Consider the following 14,700-nt stretch of genomic DNA (forward strand, 5'->3'; position numbering starts at 1 on the left):
GAGCATAAGCCATGAAATCATGGCTTATTCTCTGCCAGTTGAGAAATCCAGTTTTCATCTTCTGTCACAGTATTGTTCAAAAATTCACCATCTTCACTGTCATCTAAAAAAAAAAAAAAAAAAAAATCAGTGCTGCAACCATTAATATTATTAACATCTGACCTCCATGGAGTCAGACTCATGAGAGGTACAGACAATGCTCATCCAACTCTGCTGATTGGATGTTTGAAGTAATGTGTGGACATTCACAACACACTCCTCCAATGTATTCCACTCTCCATGCAAAGAACCTGCAACTTGCTCCTTTGCTCAGATCCTCCTTGTACAGTTTTCAGTGACTGCCTCTTGTTCTACCCCTCGCACATTCTATGAAAAGTCTCTTCATGTTAACATAACAATCTCCAAATTGCTTATGTCCGTCATATCCCCCCCCTCCTCCTGCTATTCATGAGGCTTTGAAATTTACGTTCTCTCAATCTGCCCAACTCCACATTCCAAAGACCACTGACCACATTTGTGAATTTCCTCTGGACCTTTTCTAATATCCTCATCACCATGAAAACCCGGTGACCAAATCTGCAGATGATGATATACTCTTAAAGAAATCCTATACATGTGTATTGGATTTAACTAAATTGCACAATAATCCATATGAGGCCTGATGAATGCCTTAAACATTAGCACATTAACCTCTATTTCTGCATTTCATGGTCATACACATCGTTGCCATTATCCAATGTGACATCTTCACAAATTTTAAAACCTTACACTTTGCAACATTGAACTGATAGTCCCACTTACCTGCCCATTCATGCAATCTAAAGTCCTCCTGTAATGCCATTACATATTCTTGACTCTACATTGCTCTTTCATTGTACCCCCCCCCCCCACCATACAACTTTGATACCTATCATATATCCAGTCACTGATCCATCTCAGAAGTCTGTTATTCAATCCCATCTGTTTCAGTTTATTTAGCAACTTGTGTGGCAGTCTATTAAAACCTTTTGCAAAATCCAAGTATACCACTGTGTAAGCATTATCCTGTCCAAGGTATTTGTTACCTTGTTATAGTATATGTACTCAACTCTGAAATGGTGAATGTTTCTTTGAATATTCTCATTCGCTTGGTCATTGGGTAGCTATTTAATTCACCAACTCACCAGCAAATTTCTCCTGGGTGAATATTTCTGGTATTTGAAAATATCACAGATTGAATATTTGATATTCTTACTCATTTTACAACATGATGGTAAACACAGACTAAGAACTAACAATATGTCCATCTTGCGCTTGATCCTTGTTACATGCACTGTTGATATATACAATCAGGCTAGTTTCTGGATGCTCTTCTTAATCAGTTCAGTGAGCTACTACTTTGGTATATACCTACAGTGACCGTATTTTTTTGAAGAAAATAAAGGACACATCAGAAATTTTTTTTTTTTTATTAAAAAAAAAAAAAAAAAAAAGCAGGTTGCGTTTGTTTCACTAAAATTAAAAAGTTTGATGATATTTATTATAAAATATAAGCATATATATAACATTTTAAACAATCATATTATTACTTAAAAATTTAATTTAAATCTATGCTTTCGGTGTTTTAATTTTTAATTGGGTTTTTCACTAGTCCACTTATTGTTCACTAATGAAAATACTCGTTCAGTGGGGGCATTAGATCCAGAGAGACATAAGCAAATTTCACCGATTTTTAAAATGTTTTTAAAAGATACGTGCTTATCTGTGAAATATTTTAAATTTTCAATCCATCTACGTTGGCAGGACTTGCCATTTTGTTGCCATTCTTCACTCTTTCACTAGTGGCATAATTTAATACACTTTTAGTACATCACTGACAACACAACTTCAAGACGTCCACTCGCTCCTACCATTTCTTCTACACTAAATAAAATACATGCCACACGCACATCAACAACTCAGCCATATATCCTGCACTGCTAGCAAGTGCCAGTGAACTGACAGTTTGATGTTTCTATGGGCTGTGTGCTGTGCACCAATATTCAAATTACTATTTCAATTCACAAAAATAAAGGACAAAATGGCCATTTTAGGCAGGGAGGGAGCTAAAGGACAGAGCAGTGAAATAAAGGGGGTATTATCACCGTATATATACCCCAAAGTTGTACACTGAATATTGCTATACAGATATTGTGATAGCCTACAATAATGTTTAGCAACTAGCTTTCCTCTAAGTTGGTATATTATTTATTGGATCTCTGAATTGATTAATCCTTACATTTTGATTTAAAGCATTAATGCATAAGCTTCAAGGCTCTCTCTCTCTCTATATATATATAAAGAGATTTCCATTCCTACCTCATGGTACACTCCCATCACTAAGTATTCACTTATGTTGAATGAATAAAAATTGGTCTGTCAATTTTATCCATTGACTATTTGCTGTAAATATCTTCTGTGCATATTATTTTTATTACTGATGAATGAATTTGCATTACTATTTAGTTGATTTTCAAACTGGCACATACTTTCTCATCTTCCATCTATTCTAGTTCCATTTTTTTTTTTAAATTTTTACATACTGTTTTAATAATTACCTCTAAATTTTCAAAATCTTTTGTTAATAAGGTTTCTGCTGCTAGTTGTCCCATAAAATTCTGTTGAACAAGTTTGATGGTAAAGAAATCTCAAATGGTGACTTGAAGAATACTTGATAGTTTTCAACTAAAATTTTAAAGTAGTTGGGTTCTTGTGCTAATATGATTTATTATCATATTCATTATCACAAGAATGATGGAAAATGAGAAAATGTGTGGCATTTTGGAAATCACCTAAATAGCAATGAATGGATACTATATTGGGGTTTGAAGCTTTTAAAAAATTCAGAAGGGACAATTAGCAAAGAGACTATCACAGCTAGCAAAAATGCTCTAGTTATCTTTGGTGGCTGACCTGAAAGGAAATAATGAACGTCCATGATTTTACATCTGCTTTAACTAGCCTCTCTTGAGTGAGCAGACTGCTGTATAAAATATGAGCTTTCATTTAAATGAAGTGAAATTTAGTTTTCATAAAGAATTATTGTCATACTGTACCTTACTGATACATTAAATATATTTCATTCTGTTAGAAATGTAGTTACCCAATAATTTCCATTGCCAGGTTTTGAACTTAGATGTATTGTTAGTATTAATATAATATATACATATGTATATATTAATATAATTGTTAGTTTATAACTTTTCCATCTCTCCCCCAGGTGGTTTATTGATTTGCTTGCCTCGAGAACAGGCTGCTGCATACTGTAAAGACATTGAAAAACAAGAAGGCTATCAAGCTTGGATCATTGGAATTGTTGAAAAGGGCAATCGCACAGCACGAATTATTGACAAGCCAAGGGTTATTGAGGTTCCATCTAAGGACAAAGATGGCGAGCTATGGTAATCACTCACAAGGCATCTCATTCCAGATAGAGGGAATCCATGAATCCATTCCAAAAGAAAGCTGATGTAATCTACTCCAGGCATTATCACACACCACTTCTGATATGTGCATATTCATTTTGTTGTTGGTTTTACACTTGGCAATGTCTTGGAGCATCTGCTTTTCATACATAGCGTTTAGGAATTGAATGACATTTCATTTTTCAGTATCATGCTGTCAAGCCTACTTGAGCACTGGGTTTGTCATACATTTCTGGAATTTGAAATAGAGAATGAAGGCAAGTTAGAAGAGATCAAGTCAACTTTGAATCATGACTCTTTCTTGAAACAACTCTCAAAGATTCGAGAAAGATGATGTACATCAAATTGGTATTTATTTCTTCTCTTGCCATTTGGTGTTGGATAAAAATAAAAAGTAATGTTCACTAAATGTTTGTGTGGATTGTGTAACTTCAGCATATCAATTATCACAATTAATTTAATATGTTACAAGCAGTATTACACTAGAAACCTGTAAAATTAGATAAAATCCATTGACCATGTATTTTGAGTATCTAAAAAAGTGGTTACTATCATCATCTTCCTTTTACCCTCTTTTACCTTGCGGTGTTGAGGGTTAGTTAATAATCGGACCTCAAACCGTTCACAGGATAAGGTGGTCATCCCTATGCCCCGGTGGTTACTATAAAGCTAGAAATATGATATTACTACATGAAAAACTTACATCATTACTAACTTCCTATCTACAATTTTCCTCCAAATCAATCTGTTACCTGTCAAGACTCCAACATTATCAGATCTTATATTTCTATATTCTAAGGCACTTTTTACTGTATCAATCCACCTATATCTTGGTTTCCCCTGGGTGTCCTTTTCCAGCTAATCTGGGAAAGAACACTTGAAATAATAACAATGTTAGGTTCTTTCCTAATAGCCTCATTTTTAATATGGCATTGCCACTGATACCATCTGTTTTCACCTCTAATCTTTCTCAGAACTTTCATATCTGCGGTCATTAGTCCTTGGTCAAGTGTTTTATTTCTAACCCAGCTCTCAGATCCATAAGTTAAAATTGGTTTGAACACCGTCTTGTATACAGCTAATTTAGTATTTTCACTAATTTCTCTCTCATTCCATATATATTTATTCATTTGACTTACCAGCTACCATACCAACTTTATTCATTCTGTGCCTATTTCCATATTTAATTTACCATTTTCACTAAAAATCGTGCCTGAGTAGCTGAAATGTTTATTCACAATGCAGTTGATATTTTCTTTGTCTTGTTATTGCTGATTTCATACTAAATTTATTACATCTGTTATTCAATTTAGTCATGGAATCTTGTACTGGATTTATTTAAAGGCATAAAGTAAAGAGCTGAGATTAACATCTCCAAATTTCATATCAGGCTTAATACTGCTTTCCTTCATAATCTGATCCATATAGATCAGTGTTTCTCAAACTTCAGATATCTGCATACTCCTTCTTAAATTTTCATTATTACCAAGTATCCCCTTATCAAATAATAAATAAAGTATGTGTCATTGTAAATATCTATTTTATTTGAATTTATATATTCATGTAAACAAAAAATTATTTATTTTTAATAGAACAAAATTTGGAATAGTTTCCTCTTTATTTCCCATCCATGAAAAATCCCACATTTCAAGTAATTCATATCATACTTAGGAAGATTTTCATCTTCCTAGTTGGTTCTCTACAGATGTCAGGCGACACATTATCAATTTCATTTGATCCAGATACACCTACTTGTATTTGCTATATTGCTCTCTTTTGTGGTTTATAAATCCAATCTTTAACCAATGATCTACTCGAATATAACTCGTACTTCCAAAATTAAAGCTAAAAAATCATGGTGCGAGGATTTTCAGAAACTAAAGTTTGTAGGAAAAAAAACTGCAAATGGTGTGACTTACCGAGAAGCTCCTACTCGCTATCGCTACTTTAGGCATCGAGAACAGTTTCCTTGTGTGCATCATCAAAGTCGTCTATCCAAATAGCTTCTTCCCATTATTTCAAGTAAAAATTACCAGTAATTTACAAGAATTGAGATACATAGAGCAGCTATGAAGAAGTGCATATGATTGGTGCGGTATTAACAAAAGATCATGCGAACCAAAGACAAATTAGCATTTCAACAGTTGAGTTGAAATGCTAATTCTCTTCAATCAAATTCCATAATATCTGAAACACATTCACTATATATTTCTTAGTTTTAACACGTTCACGGCGGGGTGGTGTCAAGCAAAACCATATGTTGCTAGTGCAACGTATGGTTTTACTTGCATCTATATACAGCAGTTTCTGTTGGAGGGGAGATGTGATTCATTAGTTGCTGCTGTTTTTATCCCAGTTGTCTCTAATTGCGCTATTTGTTGAGAAATATAATGATTTCATGTGTTAATGATGCATAGCCGATCTTCCTGGAATTCAGCTCTAACTGCTAACTTACAATTGAAATAAAGACTGTTACTTGATATAATGCCTCATTTATACCATACTACTAGCATTTTGAATAGCTTCCCCCCCCCCACTTTGTCATATGCCTTTTGCAGGTCTACAAAACTTAAATACAGATCTTTGTTATATTCCTATGATTTTTCACCTATTTGTCATAAAGTGAAAAACTGATCCCAACAGCCTCTATTTGGCCTGCATCCAGCTTGTTCTTCATCAAGCTTCCCATCCCCCATTGTTTTCAACCGTTTCTATAATGGCATAAATCTTATTAGGAACACTCAGTAAGGAAATACCTCTGTATTTCTCACATTCAGTTTTATTTACCTTTTCCTATTTTATATATCGATACTATATGAATTTTACTATAATCATCTGGAATTGTCCCTCTGTCCAGGTCTTCTGAAATATGCAGTGCAAGAGCATTTCTGGTCGAAATTAGAACATTGCTGATATTAGACTGCTTTAACAGCATGGACTGCGAAGTGGGAGATGAGAAGACAGTTGAAATTGCAGAATCTTGCTGTTGGAGCAGTTAGATTGTATCTGATCAACTTTCAGTCAAACAGGTCATTTAAATCATGAGTTTGGTGAATGGTATATGCTCTTAAGCCTGATCTTTGAATGAAAACAAAAGAATCAAAGAATGGGAAAATCCAAGTCAAAAGCATGCGGCAACAGTAACAAGACCAAGTGTGATCTTGTGCAGTGCTCCCCGAAAGCTGCTTATTCAGACTCAAGAACAGCCTGGCAGAGTAAGCACCAGCAGGTTTATTCGCTAGTTGATCAGAAAGCCTCCTGAAGAGTTACCATTGGGTTCTTTCTGTATACTGCCTAGTATTCATCCTGTGGAAACTTGCAGCTCTACCTTCGAATGGAGAAGGTACTGTTAACCCGATTAAAAGATAAGACCCCTCCCCCATTTTTCTCTCGAAACTCATCTATCATTGTTCAGCTATTTCATATCTATGTTCTTGTTTTACATAGCAGTTTGAAAATCTTTTCTTTTGGCATTGGGTATGCATTTTTCAGATTTACAAACTTTAAGTACATATTCTTATATCTGGCCTGAACTTAGCTTTCAGCCAACGCCTTTTATTCTCGTACAGATTAGGTGAGGCCGTTTGAGCCCTGTTTAACTTTTGGAGACTGAGTTCAATCTCCACCAGTAGCCAATCAGAGATAGTGCTCAAGACCAATTTACATGGTGTCTGTGAAGAGTTTGACTAAGTGCCGCCATCTCATGGTCCCTAATCTATGTTTACTATCCGAAAATAGCATGGGTTCTATGGTCGATTTTCTTGAGTTTGCAACGGGAAAAAACAGTTTTTCCTGAGATTAAACCTGCTTTCCATGCCAGAGATCGACTAACTTGGGAACTGGCCGAAAAAAGACTTAGTAAAAGTTCCTCTTGTCGGTGATTAGAATCAAACTTACGACGCTATCTCTTCAGGCAATTTTCACTGTGGAAGGCAATTGCCACCCCCGTCGAGCTCTTAGTTTGTTCTCTTAATTTCCCTTCAATTTTTCTTTGCCTCTTCAAGAATGTTTCCATAAACCTTATCTGGGATAATTACAAATGAAATTCCTCTAATTATCAGTTGTATTTCTTTAAGATGGGCATCATGAGAACTACTGAAATCACCCACTTTGTTCTTTGGAATTTTATTTTAGCTACTGTACGCCATGTAATTGTGTACAGTAACTGTATGATAGATCTCGCTGAGGATTTCTGTCATCTACTCCAGCTGGTGTTTTCCATATTTCAGTTTTTTTGATGGCTTTTCTACATTGAGTATTGATATGTACTCCAACTGCATTTCTCTTGATTCTACCATTCTGTTACTATCTTGAGTTTTCACTTGACCTTTATCATCCGATTCCTTTTACAATAATTGTTACTTGATTTTTGAGCTTTTCAACAGTCTCTAGAACATTTGTCCTCTTGTTCTTTATTTTCTATATTTTGGCAAAAATTTTCTCATTAATTTGATTAGCTGTTTTTCACCTAGTGCTAAATAATTCTATAGAACCCTATTCATCCTAAGTATGTTCAGAAGCAGATAAATAGTTAGATTTTAAGAACTAGAAAAATTCTCGTGCAAGGAAACAAAGCACTCAAAACTTGATGACAAAAGAATAAATTTGCAATTATTTTTCTCAAGAATAACAAAAATCAGAATTTTGTTGAAATGTGGAAGTTCTTTTTGCACAAGTTGAAATATCAATCTACACAGATCATATGGGGGGGGGGGGGAAGTGACATTGAACCATAAAATCAGATGGTTGACCTCAGCACTACTTTACAGACCCCTTAGTATTCTTAGACTCCTGTGGAAAATCTTATCATAATATCTAAAGAATATTATGGCAGATGCTAAATCTGCTATGATGGGTCACTACATCACTTTCTAAATCCAAGATTAAATCAATGTAATCATTTTCTGCTTTAAAGTACAAAAAGGCGCATCACTTTATTAAATATCTGAATGAAAGGTAATTGTGGAAAGTTTTTCTGCTTGTTACAATATGCTATACGTGACATTATATTTTTGTTTTAATTCTATACCCAAGCATAAGTGTTGAAGCAACTTCCATGAGCCAAGAAGTTAGTTCAGTCTAAACAACTGTTAATTCTTCCCTGTGAAGGGATAATTATTAATACCTATTTGGTCAGCACATTCTTAGCAATGCCATCAATCTGCTAAAATCCAATTAAATCACATCGAGATTTGTCAACAGGAAGGTTTCTCATAACAGTTGAATCCATAGTTATGCTTGGCTCAACAAGTGATCCTTATCAAGGATATTCTGATAAGATTTTCCTGAAGTGTCTAAGAATAGTAAGGGGTCTGATTTTTTTTTTTTTTTTTTTTTTTTTTTTTTTTTTTTTGTTTGTTTGTTTGTTTGTGCTATGAAACATGATTTACAATAACCTACATTCCATTTAGAAGGTACTATTTACAATTTTAGTTCATGGAAGGTATCAAATGTGGCTTAACTGTAAACCAGTTAATATAGATGATGAGCAGGAAATGTTTAGGCAAATTAGTTTGGCAAGTGCAAAGCTTTTGATCATTTTGGGGAACTTCAATCATAGTGATATATAAACTGGGAAGGAGACCATGCAGTAATAAGGGAACTGAATTTTTGGATTTCTTGAGGACAACAACGGCTGTCTTAGGCAGCAGTAGTGGCGGAAGCACTAGTTCTAGATTTAGTCATGGCATCAAAGGATTTAATTGTTAACTGAAATGACATACTTGTCCCATGGCGAGACTGACCATGTAGTCCTGGCTTGAAGGATGAATAGATATAGGGAAGTATCAAAATAGGAGGAAGTTATGTGGAATTTAAAGCAGGTGACCATTATAGACTTGGTAACCAGCTTGCAGCAGTGCAATGGATGAAACAATTTAAAGGAAGTGAGGTTAGTGCATGGGACACTGAAGGAAAAAATGTTGAGAGCAATGATAGATTGATACCTTGAGTGAAGAAATGAAGCAATTGAGTCAAATGGATGACAAGGAATAAAAGGGGAAAGAAAAAAAAGAGGTTTTGGAAGGCATATAAATAGAGGGATGGAGAGAAATTGCATGAGGAGCTATAGGCGAGCATAAGGCTTAGGCTAGAAAAGTGATGTAAAGAAAGAAAAATTAAAATATGAGAGTCACTGCAATAAAAGTTTTTTTTTTTTTTGCTATATGGCGAATAGGAGAAAAAGTGACAGTGGACTGATTTTCTTGCAGGACATAGGAATCAGGTGACCAAAGCTGATGACATAGTTGAGCTATTTAATGGTTACTTTATTAGTGTTCTATCCTCTTACTACAGGCTTCATTCCCAAAAGGATAATGAATGGCGAAGTGTTACTAGTGAATAAAGAGGATGTATTCTGAATAGTGAGTACACTATTGTAATAAGGAAAGGGGTGGGGGGAGCTAGATGGAATTTCGCCACTAGTTTTAAGGGACTACTATTGGAACTGACTGTGCTGTTAACTTGGCTGTTTTAATAAAACTTGCAATGGGGTAGGTGCCTGGAGAGTGGAAGGTACATAAGGGTGGTGGTAGAATGGAAACTATAGACCTGTTTGATACTGTTGTAGTTAAGAAATTGGTAAGAACTCACAGAAGTGGGCAGATGAGGTTAATATTATTTATGCAGGTCAGCATGGATTTGTTAAAGGGTATTGTTTTAGTAATCTGGTTACATTTTTACAATAGAGTAACAAGAGAGCATTGGATGATGGCAAGATGACACTCGTTTTTTAATTTTTCCAAAGCATTTGACAAGGTACCACATGACAAGTTGATTTTTAATTTGCTTTATATGGGTGTAGATGTTGGATTGGCTCTAGATAGATAAGAGTATAGGACTCAAGTGGAGTTCTGGGTTCAGTCCTAGCACCATTGCTTTTCGATCTCTGTGAATGGGATTGTCACAGGACTATAGGGAGATGTTGAATTGTTAGCATATGATGTGAAGTTAGGGAGGGTTATTAGTAACATACTGATGTTTTGGCTCTTCAAGAGGATTTGAATAAGCTGGAAGAGTGGGCAAAGATATGGTGATGTCAGTTTAATGCAACTAAATGTAAGGTTTTTAAATTTGGGATCCATAGAATGGATGCTTCATACTGACTTGTTGGAGTTATAGTGGAGGAAGTAAGGAATCTTGAGGTGATTGTTGATAGAGATTTAAAGTTCTGGAGCATATTATAAAGTTGTGAAGACATCTCAGAGAATTGTAGCAATGTTGAGGAGAAACTGACCATGAAAGGTCCCATTGTATATAAAGCTTTGATCAGGCCACATCTTGATTTCTGTCCTTAGATCTGATCACCAGAATTTGAAGGTAATGATGTAACTTGGAGAGGGTGTAGAGACCAAAAAATGATGTGATTATGAGGATAGACTGAGGGCATGCAGACTGCAGAGTTTGGTGGATAGAAGGAAATGGTTGGGGGGGGGGGGATGAGCAAGACATTTAATCTGTTGAAGAGATATTAACACAGTTTTTCGTATGGTATAACAAGGGAAAGAAACAAGGACAAGAAGCCATCCCTGGAAGATGTAAATGGAAAAGAAGTAATTTTTTGCATGAAGAATGGCAGTAGCATGAAATGCATTGCCTGAAAGGGAGGTAAACGTGTAGCCTATGGATGATTTTAAGATATGGTGTGACAGCCTTTGTGGTCACCTCCAGTGATGAGTCTTGTGACTATGGGATAGGTATCAGGAAAATAATGTGGATACAGAAGGACATTGAGTATCTGATGCCTTCAGAAGAATGAGAAATGAAGTTTTGGAGATGGACTAAATTGGAATCAAAGAACATGCAAAAAGAAAAATATCTAAGCAGGGCTCCAGAAATACAACTTAAATCTACTAACCACAAAATTTTATATAAATATTGTTATGGGTGATTTAAAAAAAAATGACAAGATATAGTAGAATCTTTAATTCCCACGATATATTATTATACAGAAATATGCTTGTTAAATATGCATTTTAAACCCACATTTGCCTTTAATGTGGGTTTAAAATGTGTGGCACAGTTCAGTTTATATTTTCTTTCATTTGTTAATTTTATTATTTTTTAAATTTTATTATGAATTTATTATTATAAATTCATAATAACCAGGCCGTTATTTATTTATTACTATCTGATAAGCAGATGCTAAGCTTAAAGCATTAGTAGCAGCAAAATGTCTACTCATTCAACTTGTTGTTTTAAAATATGAACCTACGACAATGCATTTAAAATTTAAAACATAAAATAACAGCTACTTGATTAGAATAAATTATGAAAGTTTAATATGATATAAATAGTAGTACCTACAACTTTTTTTTTACATGAACAAAAAGTTAATCTGAATAATTAAAATACACTTCACGTGAAGCAGGATTATTTTAAACCATCCTTACCCTCTCTTTGTAATCAATTTTAAAATAATATTCAGACAATGGTAAAAAATAAACAGAACCTTAATCGTGTTTTTATTTGCTTCCCTCAAATATGAAACGAATTGTTTTCAAAAATATAATTTTTATTGACTTCATATATAAAGATGCAGATTACACATTTCAATGATCTGTTCATTTTAAACTTAATAATTATGGATTTAAAAAAAAGGACAGAGATGAAAAAATTAGCACATTGTCGTCTTTGAAATACAATTTTCGTAAAGCAAAACATTGAAATAATCATTTTTTGTGGAAGCTTAAGCGAACCACTCCCTTTACTATGATCTTGAGATCTTGACTTGGAAGCACCATGAATTCTGTCATTCTTCTCCAGTGAACTCGAATCCATTGATCGCAGCTTCTTTCCTGCAGACAACGAAGAATCTGCATGATCACTGCTTTCTTCCCTCCTGTCTGGAGGTGGGAAAATCATATTCCTGATATTGAGTGAAGAAACAGCCTGGACAAATGATGCAGAACCAGATAACTGACTCTCTGACTCATATTTCGATGACAATGAATTCAACTGCAAAAGTTCAAGGATTCTGACTTCCAGATCTCTTAAATAACGAACATTTGCATCAGTATTTCCTGCTTGAAAATCACTTCCATCTAGCCAAAGTTGTTTGCCAATGTCTTTCTTCAACTTTTCTAAGGTCTCGCTACAGTCATCTGATTCCCTTTCAAGGTCATATGCTTCCTTCCAAGCTTCATCGTATTTATTCTGTAATTCCTTTAGTGTTTCTGAATCTTTAAAAAATTGTTCCTTTCGCTCATTGCGTAAAACACTAATTTCTTTCTGGTGTGACTGAATGGACTTTTTTAATTCTTCTTCTTCGTCGGCCATCTTAGTAATGCAATTGAAAAGGATACGATTTTTGTTTTCGTTTTCTTTAAAGTTTTTCACAACATTTCTGATATCTTTGGCTGATGCAGCTATTTTGATCTTGGCATATAAATTTCTACAAAAGCTTGTCTTCTCTTCTAGGTCTTGTTCATCATTGCCTTCAACAATTAAACTAACTTTCCCTCTTTCCTCCCTCTCGTTTACTTTCTTTGCCATACATTCCATTAATTTCTCGTCACGTTCTACCAACATATGGAGATCTTTTAGCTGATTGGCCACCTGTTCCAGATCGGTCTTCACCTCGGAAGCAAATCGTTCTTTTGATATTCGCATTCTGCCTTGTGCCTCATTTCTTTCACGGTGTGATATAGTGGCTCCCTGGATAGTTTCGGCAGCTGTTTTCTTCTCACTCTGAATCGTTTTTCTAATTCGGACATACACACGATTAAATCCGGATCGGATCCTTAACAAGTTGTTAATTTCATCCCGTAGTTTGGCATTTGATGTTAAAATGTCATTGTATTCCTTCGTTACATAATCCCGACGGCTCTCGAGAAGTTTAATTTTATTCTCATTTCTCAAACTTTTATCCAGATGTTGGTAAACTGCAACCATTTGTCTGTTTTGTGATTGATGCAATTTACTAGCTTGACGAATCTGTTCATATTGAAGTCTAAGTTTCTGTTCTGCCTCTCCAATTTCTTTTTCAAGACGTTCTCGAGTATCTGAAAGCCCTAAAAATTGATTTCCATACCTGTTATTCATTAATCTCAAAGTCGGGGAGATTGCTGCTTTTTCCTTCTCCAGGCTGTCCAATATTTGCCACTGCCTCCACAAAATTTCTTTTGTATTCGTACAAAATAGCTCACGATTTCGAACACTATTCTTTAGCACATATTCCAAGTTTGCTAATTCTTTCTTTTTAATCTCCAAATATTTTTCACTAGGTTTGAAAGAATCCCGTGTCTCTAACACAATGCTGATTGATTGGATTAAAGGCGGTCAGACTGTAATAACATGCTGTAAACAAAGTTTAAGCTAAACCCTGGTAACAGTTACCATTCACCACATATTTTAGCGCCACTTCAACCACAGTATGAAGAACAACTGCCAGATGACAATAGCTTATGTTACCCTGAACTAAAGTAATGAGAACAAGGTGTAACAATCCAAAATTATATCAACATGCTAATACATTGTTGTCATCATTGTTATTATTATTAGTGTGGAAGTTTCATTAATTTGATCTTGTCTTGTTTTAATCTGATATCAGCAAAGATCTTTTCAGGACAAGACGTTCTTGTCTTGTGGTCCTGAAAAGAACCGTTTGGTGATTGTATAGCTTGTGATTTCATGTGTCTATAGTCAGGAGATCGTTAAGATAGGTCTGGCTGCTAGCAATCGCTCTATCTCATTTAACATTACCCAGGATGCACCACGTAAACATGTTTCAATGTAATTCCAAATCACCTAAAAGAAATTACATGCAGCTGTATTACATTTTTATTTGCTGCCAGACCTAAATCAAAACATCGATCATATTTTGTTATTGCCCTCACTTTTTAATAATTCAGAATTGTTTCGTTTATTTAAAGGGTTGCAATTATTTATTTTATTTTTATGTTAGGTGTCTTTTGGGCGTACAACTATTATTTTTTAGTATCTAAATTAATGAAAATATGTAAAAATTATAAGCAATAAAACGGTGTATTGATGATTGGGATTTTTTTTTCCTCACTCTCCAAACTTGCTGCTCTAAAGTTTAGAATTGACTTGTATTCATGACTGTCGTTGTTAGCTTTGCCTTCTTGCTCGATGTTAGAATGCAGTTTCTTAGACTTTTAATGATGCGTGCAATTACTGGTAGTGGACTCTATTTCGTTGTGTCCTCGATTTACAGAGGCGATGTCAGTGGTTGTGACCGGTACGCTGATTGCTGTGCCAATCGATTCTATTAAAAAGTTCAGATCTTCTGACCCTG

The 14,700-nt window shown here is 34.8% G+C and overlaps 2 protein-coding genes across 2 annotated transcripts in view; one reads left to right on the forward strand and one right to left on the reverse strand.

Moving 5' to 3' along the window:
- Positions 1 to 3,852, forward strand: part of Sps1 (inactive selenide, water dikinase) — a 68,529-nt gene extending 64,677 nt beyond the window's left edge. The window contains exon 7 of the mRNA XM_090396880.1: positions 3,239 to 3,852. Coding sequence (XP_090253006.1) covers positions 3,239 to 3,423 — 185 coding nt within the window. The 3' untranslated portion in view covers positions 3,424 to 3,852. The remainder of the gene's footprint in view (positions 1 to 3,238) is intronic.
- A 7,773-nt stretch (positions 3,853 to 11,625) lies between these two features.
- Positions 11,626 to 13,484, reverse strand: LOC150109829 (coiled-coil domain-containing protein 63-like). Its single transcript, XM_090396291.1, has 2 exons — positions 12,152 to 13,484; positions 11,626 to 11,651 (listed from the first exon to the last, which is right to left on the reverse strand). The coding sequence occupies exons 1-2, from the start codon at positions 13,482 to 13,484 to the stop codon at positions 11,626 to 11,628; spliced, it is 1,359 nt and encodes a 452-aa protein (XP_090252417.1).
- Positions 13,485 to 14,700: the final 1,216 nt, after the last annotated feature.

Source organism: Typopeltis vanoorti, chromosome 1 (genome assembly GCF_054136105.1).
Source record: "Typopeltis vanoorti isolate ZY-2024b chromosome 1, IOZ_Tvanoo_1.0, whole genome shotgun sequence".
NCBI classification, from domain to species: Eukaryota; Metazoa; Arthropoda; class Arachnida; order Uropygi; family Thelyphonidae; genus Typopeltis; species Typopeltis vanoorti.

Excerpts from the sequence above, each read along its gene's own strand:
- LOC150109829 (XM_090396291.1), bottom strand. The coding sequence starts at position 13,484 with ATGAATAACAGGTATGGAAATCAATTTTTAGGGCTTTCAGATACTCGA. Across the intron at positions 11,652-12,151 it reads GTCAAGATCTCAAGATCATA|GTTCATATTTTAAAACAACA; the intron begins GTAAAGGGAGTG and ends GCATTGTCGTAG.